Here is an 11,315-nt window from a genome sequence, read left to right as displayed (position 1 = left end):
ACGGGGATTTGGGGGGGAAAAAAATGGGAATTTTGGGAAAAAAAAAACAGAATTTTGGGGGAAAACCCCAGGATTTGGGGGGGAAAAATGGGAATTTGGGGGGGAAAAACGGGGATTTGGGGGGGAAAACGGGGATTTTGTGCATCAGAAATTGCAGGGATTTGGGGGAATTTGGGGAATTTGGGGAATTTGGGGAATTTGGGGAATTGTGATCCCAGTTTTCCGTGGTCCCCGAGGTGTCGGGCCGGGAGCTGCGCGAGGAGCGAGCCCGGCTCAGCCGGAGCCTCATCCCGGCGCTGCCCCAGCTCCTGGAGAAGGTGCGGAAATTCGGGAATTGCGGGGGAAAGCCGGGAATTCGGGGCGAAATCCGGGGCTTTGGGGCTTTTGGGGATGCTGGGGATTAGGGGAATTTGGGGGGGAAAACTGGGAAATAGGGGGAGAAATGGGGATTTGAGGGGAAAAATGGGAATTTTAGAGGGAAAATGGGAATTTTGGGGAGGAAAAAAACAGGGATTGGGGGGGAAAACTGGGGATTTGGGAGGATAAAACAGGGATTTGGGGGGGAAAAATGGGAATTTTAGAGGGGAAAAATGGGAATTTTGGGGGGAAAATGGGAATTTGGGAGGATAAAACAGGGATTTGAGGGGAAAAAATGGGAATTTGGGGGGAAAAGGGGAATTTGGGGGGGAAAACTGGGAAATAGGGGGAGAAATGGGGATTTGAGGGGAAAAATGGGAATTTTAGAGGGAAAATGGGAATTTTGGGGAGGAAAAAAACAGGGATTGGGGGGGAAAACTGGGGATTTGGGAGGATAAAACAGGGATTTGGGGGGGAAAAATGGGAATTTTAGAGGGGAAAAATGGGAATTTTGGGGGGAAAATGGGAATTTGGGAGGATAAAACAGGGATTTGAGGGGAAAAAATGGGAATTTGGGGGGAAAAGGGGAATTTGGGGGGGAAAACTGGGAAATAGGGGGAGAAATGGGGATTTGAGGGGAAAAATGGGAATTTTAGAGGGAAAATGGGAATTTTGGGGAGGAAAAAAACAGGGATTGGGGGGGAAAACTGGGGATTTGGGAGGATAAAACAGGGATTTGGGGGGGAAAAATGGGAATTTTAGAGGGGAAAAATGGGAATTTTGGGGGGAAAATGGGAATTTGGGAGGATAAAACAGGGATTTGAGGGGAAAAAATGGGAATTTGGGGGGAAAAGGGGAATTTGGGGGGGAAAACTGGGAAATAGGGGGAGAAATGGGGATTTGAGGGGAAAAATGGGAATTTTAGAGGGAAAATGGGAATTTTGGGGAGGAAAAAAACAGGGATTGGGGGGGAAAACTGGGGATTTGGGAGGATAAAACAGGGATTTGGGGGGGAAAAATGGGAATTTTAGAGGGGAAAAATGGGAATTTTGGGGGGAAAATGGGAATTTGGGAGGATAAAACAGGGATTTGAGGGGAAAAAATGGGAATTTGGGGGGAAAAGGGGAATTTGGGGGGGAAAACTGGGAAATAGGGGGAGAAATGGGGATTTGAGGGGAAAAATGGGAATTTTAGAGGGAAAATGGGAATTTTGGGGAGGAAAAAAACAGGGATTGGGGGGGAAAACTGGGGATTTGGGAGGATAAAACAGGGATTTGGGGGGGAAAAATGGGAATTTTAGAGGGGAAAAATGGGAATTTTGGGGGGAAAATGGGAATTTGGGAGGATAAAACAGGGATTTGAGGGGAAAAAATGGGAATTTGGGGGGAAAAGGGGAATTTGGGGGGGAAAACTGGGAAATAGGGGGAGAAATGGGGATTTGAGGGGAAAAATGGGAATTTTAGAGGGAAAATGGGAATTTTGGGGAGGAAAAAAACAGGGATTGGGGGGGAAAACTGGGGATTTGGGAGGATAAAACAGGGATTTGGGGGGGAAAAATGGGAATTTTAGAGGGGAAAAATGGGAATTTTGGGGGGAAAATGGGAATTTGGGAGGATAAAACAGGGATTTGAGGGGAAAAAATGGGAATTTGGGGGGAAAAGGGGAATTTGGGGGGGAAAACTGGGAAATAGGGGGAGAAATGGGGATTTGAGGGGAAAAATGGGAATTTTAGAGGGAAAATGGGAATTTTGGGGAGGAAAAAAACAGGGATTGGGGGGGAAAACTGGGGATTTGGGAGGATAAAACAGGGATTTGGGGGGGAAAAATGGGAATTTTAGAGGGGAAAAATGGGAATTTTGGGGGGAAAATGGGAATTTGGGAGGATAAAACAGGGATTTGAGGGGAAAAAATGGGAATTTGGGGGGAAAAGGGGAATTTGGGGGGGAAAACTGGGAAATAGGGGGAGAAATGGGGATTTGAGGGGAAAAATGGGAATTTTAGAGGGAAAATGGGAATTTTGGGGAGGAAAAAAACAGGGATTGGGGGGGAAAACTGGGGATTTGGGAGGATAAAACAGGGATTTGGGGGGGAAAAATGGGAATTTTAGAGGGGAAAAATGGGAATTTTGGGGGGAAAATGGGAATTTGGGAGGATAAAACAGGGATTTGAGGGGAAAAAATGGGAATTTGGGGGGAAAAGGGGAATTTGGGGGGGAAAACTGGGAAATAGGGGGAGAAATGGGGATTTGAGGGGAAAAATGGGAATTTTAGAGGGAAAATGGGAATTTTGGGGAGGAAAAAAACAGGGATTGGGGGGGAAAACTGGGGATTTGGGAGGATAAAACAGGGATTTGGGGGGGAAAAATGGGAATTTTAGAGGGGAAAAATGGGAATTTTGGGGGGAAAATGGGAATTTGGGAGGATAAAACAGGGATTTGAGGGGAAAAAATGGGAATTTGGGGGGAAAAGGGGAATTTGGGGGGGAAAACTGGGAAATAGGGGGAGAAATGGGGATTTGAGGGGAAAAATGGGAATTTTAGAGGGAAAATGGGAATTTTGGGGAGGAAAAAAACAGGGATTGGGGGGGAAAACTGGGGATTTGGGAGGATAAAACAGGGATTTGGGGGGGAAAAATGGGAATTTTAGAGGGGAAAAATGGGAATTTTGGGGGGAAAATGGGAATTTGGGAGGATAAAACAGGGATTTGAGGGGAAAAAATGGGAATTTGGGGGGAAAAGGGGAATTTGGGGGGGAAAACTGGGAAATAGGGGGAGAAATGGGGATTTGAGGGGAAAAATGGGAATTTTAGAGGGAAAATGGGAATTTTGGGGAGGAAAAAAACAGGGATTGGGGGGGAAAACTGGGGATTTGGGAGGATAAAACAGGGATTTGGGGGGGAAAAATGGGAATTTTAGAGGGGAAAAATGGGAATTTTGGGGGGAAAATGGGAATTTGGGAGGATAAAACAGGGATTTGAGGGGAAAAAATGGGAATTTGGGGGGAAAAGGGGAATTTGGGGGGGAAAACTGGGAAATAGGGGGAGAAATGGGGATTTGAGGGGAAAAATGGGAATTTTAGAGGGAAAATGGGAATTTTGGGGAGGAAAAAAACAGGGATTGGGGGGGAAAACTGGGGATTTGGGAGGATAAAACAGGGATTTGGGGGGGAAAAATGGGAATTTTAGAGGGGAAAAATGGGAATTTTGGGGGGAAAATGGGAATTTGGGAGGATAAAACAGGGATTTGAGGGGAAAAAATGGGAATTTGGGGGGAAAAGGGGAATTTGGGGGGGAAAACTGGGAAATAGGGGGAGAAATGGGGATTTGAGGGGAAAAATGGGAATTTTAGAGGGAAAATGGGAATTTTGGGGAGGAAAAAAACAGGGATTGGGGGGGAAAACTGGGGATTTGGGAGGATAAAACAGGGATTTGGGGGGGAAAAATGGGAATTTTAGAGGGGAAAAATGGGAATTTTGGGGGGAAAATGGGAATTTGGGAGGATAAAACAGGGATTTGAGGGGAAAAAATGGGAATTTGGGGGGAAAAGGGGAATTTGGGGGGGAAAACTGGGAAATAGGGGGAGAAATGGGGATTTGAGGGGAAAAATGGGAATTTTAGAGGGAAAATGGGAATTTTGGGGAGGAAAAAAACAGGGATTGGGGGGGAAAACTGGGGATTTGGGAGGATAAAACAGGGATTTGGGGGGGAAAAATGGGAATTTTAGAGGGGAAAAATGGGAATTTTGGGGGGAAAATGGGAATTTGGGAGGATAAAACAGGGATTTGAGGGGAAAAAATGGGAATTTGGGGGGAAAAGGGGAATTTGGGGGGGAAAACTGGGAAATAGGGGGAGAAATGGGGATTTGAGGGGAAAAATGGGAATTTTAGAGGGAAAATGGGAATTTTGGGGAGGAAAAAAACAGGGATTGGGGGGGAAAACTGGGGATTTGGGAGGATAAAACAGGGATTTGGGGGGGAAAAATGGGAATTTTAGAGGGGAAAAATGGGAATTTTGGGGGGAAAATGGGAATTTGGGAGGATAAAACAGGGATTTGAGGGGAAAAAATGGGAATTTGGGGGGAAAAGGGGAATTTGGGGGGGAAAACTGGGAAATAGGGGGAGAAATGGGGATTTGAGGGGAAAAATGGGAATTTTAGAGGGAAAATGGGAATTTTGGGGAGGAAAAAAACAGGGATTGGGGGGGAAAACTGGGGATTTGGGAGGATAAAACAGGGATTTGGGGGGGAAAAATGGGAATTTTAGAGGGGAAAAATGGGAATTTTGGGGGGAAAATGGGAATTTGGGAGGATAAAACAGGGATTTGAGGGGAAAAAATGGGAATTTGGGGGGAAAAGGGGAATTTGGGGGGGAAAACTGGGAAATAGGGGGAGAAATGGGGATTTGAGGGGAAAAATGGGAATTTTAGAGGGAAAATGGGAATTTTGGGGAGGAAAAAAACAGGGATTGGGGGGGAAAACTGGGGATTTGGGAGGATAAAACAGGGATTTGGGGGGGAAAAATGGGAATTTTAGAGGGGAAAAATGGGAATTTTGGGGGGAAAATGGGAATTTGGGAGGATAAAACAGGGATTTGAGGGGAAAAAATGGGAATTTGGGGGGAAAAGGGGAATTTGGGGGGGAAAACTGGGAAATAGGGGGAGAAATGGGGATTTGAGGGGAAAAATGGGAATTTTAGAGGGAAAATGGGAATTTTGGGGAGGAAAAAAACAGGGATTGGGGGGGAAAACTGGGGATTTGGGAGGATAAAACAGGGATTTGGGGGGGAAAAATGGGAATTTTAGAGGGGAAAAATGGGAATTTTGGGGGGAAAATGGGAATTTGGGAGGATAAAACAGGGATTTGAGGGGAAAAAATGGGAATTTGGGGGGAAAAGGGGAATTTGGGGGGGAAAACTGGGAAATAGGGGGAGAAATGGGGATTTGAGGGGAAAAATGGGAATTTTAGAGGGAAAATGGGAATTTTGGGGAGGAAAAAAACAGGGATTGGGGGGGAAAACTGGGGATTTGGGAGGATAAAACAGGGATTTGGGGGGGAAAAATGGGAATTTTAGAGGGGAAAAATGGGAATTTTGGGGGGAAAATGGGAATTTGGGAGGATAAAACAGGGATTTGAGGGGAAAAAATGGGAATTTGGGGGGAAAAGGGGAATTTGGGGGGGAAAACTGGGAAATAGGGGGAGAAATGGGGATTTGAGGGGAAAAATGGGAATTTTAGAGGGAAAATGGGAATTTTGGGGAGGAAAAAAACAGGGATTGGGGGGGAAAACTGGGGATTTGGGAGGATAAAACAGGGATTTGGGGGGGAAAAATGGGAATTTTAGAGGGGAAAAATGGGAATTTTGGGGGGAAAATGGGAATTTGGGAGGATAAAACAGGGATTTGAGGGGAAAAAATGGGAATTTGGGGGGAAAAGGGGAATTTGGGGGGGAAAACTGGGAAATAGGGGGAGAAATGGGGATTTGAGGGGAAAAATGGGAATTTTAGAGGGAAAATGGGAATTTTGGGGAGGAAAAAAACAGGGATTGGGGGGGAAAACTGGGGATTTGGGAGGATAAAACAGGGATTTGGGGGGGAAAAATGGGAATTTTAGAGGGGAAAAATGGGAATTTTGGGGGGAAAATGGGAATTTGGGAGGATAAAACAGGGATTTGAGGGGAAAAAATGGGAATTTGGGGGGAAAAGGGGAATTTGGGGGGGAAAACTGGGAAATAGGGGGAGAAATGGGGATTTGAGGGGAAAAATGGGAATTTTAGAGGGAAAATGGGAATTTTGGGGAGGAAAAAAACAGGGATTGGGGGGGAAAACTGGGGATTTGGGAGGATAAAACAGGGATTTGGGGGGGAAAAATGGGAATTTTAGAGGGGAAAAATGGGAATTTTGGGGGGAAAATGGGAATTTGGGAGGATAAAACAGGGATTTGAGGGGAAAAAATGGGAATTTGGGGGGAAAAGGGGAATTTGGGGGGGAAAACTGGGAAATAGGGGGAGAAATGGGGATTTGAGGGGAAAAATGGGAATTTTAGAGGGAAAATGGGAATTTTGGGGAGGAAAAAAACAGGGATTGGGGGGGAAAACTGGGGATTTGGGAGGATAAAACAGGGATTTGGGGGGGAAAAATGGGAATTTTAGAGGGGAAAAATGGGAATTTTGGGGGGAAAATGGGAATTTGGGAGGATAAAACAGGGATTTGAGGGGAAAAAATGGGAATTTGGGGGGAAAAGGGGAATTTGGGGGGGAAAACTGGGAAATAGGGGGAGAAATGGGGATTTGAGGGGAAAAATGGGAATTTTAGAGGGAAAATGGGAATTTTGGGGAGGAAAAAAACAGGGATTGGGGGGGAAAACTGGGGATTTGGGAGGATAAAACAGGGATTTGGGGGGGAAAAATGGGAATTTTAGAGGGGAAAAATGGGAATTTTGGGGGGAAAATGGGAATTTGGGAGGATAAAACAGGGATTTGAGGGGAAAAAATGGGAATTTGGGGGGAAAAGGGGAATTTGGGGGGGAAAACTGGGAAATAGGGGGAGAAATGGGGATTTGAGGGGAAAAATGGGAATTTTAGAGGGAAAATGGGAATTTTGGGGAGGAAAAAAACAGGGATTGGGGGGGAAAACTGGGGATTTGGGAGGATAAAACAGGGATTTGGGGGGGAAAAATGGGAATTTTAGAGGGGAAAAATGGGAATTTTGGGGGGAAAATGGGAATTTGGGAGGATAAAACAGGGATTTGAGGGGAAAAAATGGGAATTTGGGGGGAAAAGGGGAATTTGGGGGGGAAAACTGGGAAATAGGGGGAGAAATGGGGATTTGAGGGGAAAAATGGGAATTTTAGAGGGAAAATGGGAATTTTGGGGAGGAAAAAAACAGGGATTGGGGGGGAAAACTGGGGATTTGGGAGGATAAAACAGGGATTTGGGGGGGAAAAATGGGAATTTTAGAGGGGAAAAATGGGAATTTTGGGGGGAAAATGGGAATTTGGGAGGATAAAACAGGGATTTGAGGGGAAAAAATGGGAATTTGGGGGGAAAAGGGGAATTTGGGGGGGAAAACTGGGAAATAGGGGGAGAAATGGGGATTTGAGGGGAAAAATGGGAATTTTAGAGGGAAAATGGGAATTTTGGGGAGGAAAAAAACAGGGATTGGGGGGGAAAACTGGGGATTTGGGAGGATAAAACAGGGATTTGGGGGGGAAAAATGGGAATTTTAGAGGGGAAAAATGGGAATTTTGGGGGGAAAATGGGAATTTGGGAGGATAAAACAGGGATTTGAGGGGAAAAAATGGGAATTTGGGGGGAAAAGGGGAATTTGGGGGGGAAAACTGGGAAATAGGGGGAGAAATGGGGATTTGAGGGGAAAAATGGGAATTTTAGAGGGAAAATGGGAATTTTGGGGAGGAAAAAAACAGGGATTGGGGGGGAAAACTGGGGATTTGGGAGGATAAAACAGGGATTTGGGGGGGAAAAATGGGAATTTTAGAGGGGAAAAATGGGAATTTTGGGGGGAAAATGGGAATTTGGGAGGATAAAACAGGGATTTGAGGGGAAAAAATGGGAATTTGGGGGGAAAAGGGGAATTTGGGGGGGAAAACTGGGAAATAGGGGGAGAAATGGGGATTTGAGGGGAAAAATGGGAATTTTAGAGGGAAAATGGGAATTTTGGGGAGGAAAAAAACAGGGATTGGGGGGGAAAACTGGGGATTTGGGAGGATAAAACAGGGATTTGGGGGGGAAAAATGGGAATTTTAGAGGGGAAAAATGGGAATTTTGGGGGGAAAATGGGAATTTGGGAGGATAAAACAGGGATTTGAGGGGAAAAAATGGGAATTTGGGGGGAAAAGGGGAATTTGGGGGGGAAAACTGGGAAATAGGGGGAGAAATGGGGATTTGAGGGGAAAAATGGGAATTTTAGAGGGAAAATGGGAATTTTGGGGAGGAAAAAAACAGGGATTGGGGGGGAAAACTGGGGATTTGGGAGGATAAAACAGGGATTTGGGGGGGAAAAATGGGAATTTTAGAGGGGAAAAATGGGAATTTTGGGGGGAAAATGGGAATTTGGGAGGATAAAACAGGGATTTGAGGGGAAAAAATGGGAATTTGGGGGGAAAAGGGGAATTTGGGGGGGAAAACTGGGAAATAGGGGGAGAAATGGGGATTTGAGGGGAAAAATGGGAATTTTAGAGGGAAAATGGGAATTTTGGGGAGGAAAAAAACAGGGATTGGGGGGGAAAACTGGGGATTTGGGAGGATAAAACAGGGATTTGGGGGGGAAAAATGGGAATTTTAGAGGGGAAAAATGGGAATTTTGGGGGGAAAATGGGAATTTGGGAGGATAAAACAGGGATTTGAGGGGAAAAAATGGGAATTTGGGGGGAAAAGGGGAATTTGGGGGGGAAAACTGGGAAATAGGGGGAGAAATGGGGATTTGAGGGGAAAAATGGGAATTTTAGAGGGAAAATGGGAATTTTGGGGAGGAAAAAAACAGGGATTGGGGGGGAAAACTGGGGATTTGGGAGGATAAAACAGGGATTTGGGGGGGAAAAATGGGAATTTTAGAGGGGAAAAATGGGAATTTTGGGGGGAAAATGGGAATTTGGGAGGATAAAACAGGGATTTGAGGGGAAAAAATGGGAATTTGGGGGGAAAAGGGGAATTTGGGGGGGAAAACTGGGAAATAGGGGGAGAAATGGGGATTTGAGGGGAAAAATGGGAATTTTAGAGGGAAAATGGGAATTTTGGGGAGGAAAAAAACAGGGATTGGGGGGGAAAACTGGGGATTTGGGAGGATAAAACAGGGATTTGGGGGGGAAAAATGGGAATTTTAGAGGGGAAAAATGGGAATTTTGGGGGGAAAATGGGAATTTGGGAGGATAAAACAGGGATTTGAGGGGAAAAAATGGGAATTTGGGGGGAAAAGGGGAATTTGGGGGGGAAAACTGGGAAATAGGGGGAGAAATGGGGATTTGAGGGGAAAAATGGGAATTTTAGAGGGAAAATGGGAATTTTGGGGAGGAAAAAAACAGGGATTGGGGGGGAAAACTGGGGATTTGGGAGGATAAAACAGGGATTTGGGGGGGAAAAATGGGAATTTTAGAGGGGAAAAATGGGAATTTTGGGGGGAAAATGGGAATTTGGGAGGATAAAACAGGGATTTGAGGGGAAAAAATGGGAATTTGGGGGGAAAAGGGGAATTTGGGGGGGAAAACTGGGAAATAGGGGGAGAAATGGGGATTTGAGGGGAAAAATGGGAATTTTAGAGGGAAAATGGGAATTTTGGGGAGGAAAAAAACAGGGATTGGGGGGGAAAACTGGGGATTTGGGAGGATAAAACAGGGATTTGGGGGGGAAAAATGGGAATTTTAGAGGGGAAAAATGGGAATTTTGGGGGGAAAATGGGAATTTGGGAGGATAAAACAGGGATTTGAGGGGAAAAAATGGGAATTTGGGGGGAAAAGGGGAATTTGGGGGGGAAAACTGGGAAATAGGGGGAGAAATGGGGATTTGAGGGGAAAAATGGGAATTTTAGAGGGAAAATGGGAATTTTGGGGAGGAAAAAAACAGGGATTGGGGGGGAAAACTGGGGATTTGGGAGGATAAAACAGGGATTTGGGGGGGAAAAATGGGAATTTTAGAGGGGAAAAATGGGAATTTTGGGGGGAAAATGGGAATTTGGGAGGATAAAACAGGGATTTGAGGGGAAAAAATGGGAATTTGGGGGGAAAAGGGGAATTTGGGGGGGAAAACTGGGAAATAGGGGGAGAAATGGGGATTTGAGGGGAAAAATGGGAATTTTAGAGGGAAAATGGGAATTTTGGGGAGGAAAAAAACAGGGATTGGGGGGGAAAACTGGGGATTTGGGAGGATAAAACAGGGATTTGGGGGGGAAAAATGGGAATTTTAGAGGGGAAAAATGGGAATTTTGGGGGGAAAATGGGAATTTGGGAGGATAAAACAGGGATTTGAGGGGAAAAAATGGGAATTTGGGGGGAAAAGGGGAATTTGGGGGGGAAAACTGGGAAATAGGGGGAGAAATGGGGATTTGAGGGGAAAAATGGGAATTTTAGAGGGAAAATGGGAATTTTGGGGAGGAAAAAAACAGGGATTGGGGGGGAAAACTGGGGATTTGGGAGGATAAAACAGGGATTTGGGGGGGAAAAATGGGAATTTTAGAGGGGAAAAATGGGAATTTTGGGGGGAAAATGGGAATTTGGGAGGATAAAACAGGGATTTGAGGGGAAAAAATGGGAATTTGGGGGGAAAAGGGGAATTTGGGGGGGAAAACTGGGAAATAGGGGGAGAAATGGGGATTTGAGGGGAAAAATGGGAATTTTAGAGGGAAAATGGGAATTTTGGGGAGGAAAAAAACAGGGATTGGGGGGGAAAACTGGGGATTTGGGAGGATAAAACAGGGATTTGGGGGGGAAAAATGGGAATTTTAGAGGGGAAAAATGGGAATTTTGGGGGGAAAATGGGAATTTGGGAGGATAAAACAGGGATTTGAGGGGAAAAAATGGGAATTTGGGGGGAAAAGGGGAATTTGGGGGGGAAAACTGGGAAATAGGGGGAGAAATGGGGATTTGAGGGGAAAAATGGGAATTTTAGAGGGAAAATGGGAATTTTGGGGAGGAAAAAAACAGGGATTGGGGGGGAAAACTGGGGATTTGGGAGGATAAAACAGGGATTTGGGGGGGAAAAATTGGAATTTTAGAGGGGAAAAATGGGAATTTTGGGGGGAAAATGGGAATTTGGGAGGATAAAACAGGGATTTGAGGGGAAAAAATGGGAATTTGGGGGGAAAAGGGGAATTTGGGGGGGAAAACTGGGAAATAGGGGGAGAAATGGGGATTTGAGGGGAAAAATGGGAATTTTAGAGGGAAAATGGGAATTTTGGGGAGGAAAAAAACAGGGATTGGGGGGGAAAACTGGGGATTTGGGAGGATAAAATGGATTT

General features: G+C 45.4%; 1 protein-coding gene across 1 annotated transcript in view; it reads left to right on the top strand.

The window, feature by feature from the left end:
• LOC108448440 overlaps window positions 1–11,315 on the top strand; it is a 32,465-nt gene that overhangs the window by 18,809 nt on the left and 2,341 nt on the right. The window contains exon 9 of the mRNA XM_017741317.1: window positions 237–336. Coding sequence (XP_017596806.1) covers window positions 237–336 — 100 coding nt within the window. The remainder of the gene's footprint in view (window positions 1–236; window positions 337–11,315) is intronic.

Source organism: Corvus brachyrhynchos, unplaced genomic scaffold (assembly GCF_000691975.1).
Source record: "Corvus brachyrhynchos isolate BGI_N302 unplaced genomic scaffold, ASM69197v1 scaffold418, whole genome shotgun sequence".
NCBI classification, from domain to species: domain Eukaryota; kingdom Metazoa; phylum Chordata; class Aves; order Passeriformes; family Corvidae; genus Corvus; species Corvus brachyrhynchos.
The sequence above is the reverse complement of the archived record's forward strand: the minus strand, read 5'-3'. Positions and strand labels throughout refer to the sequence as shown.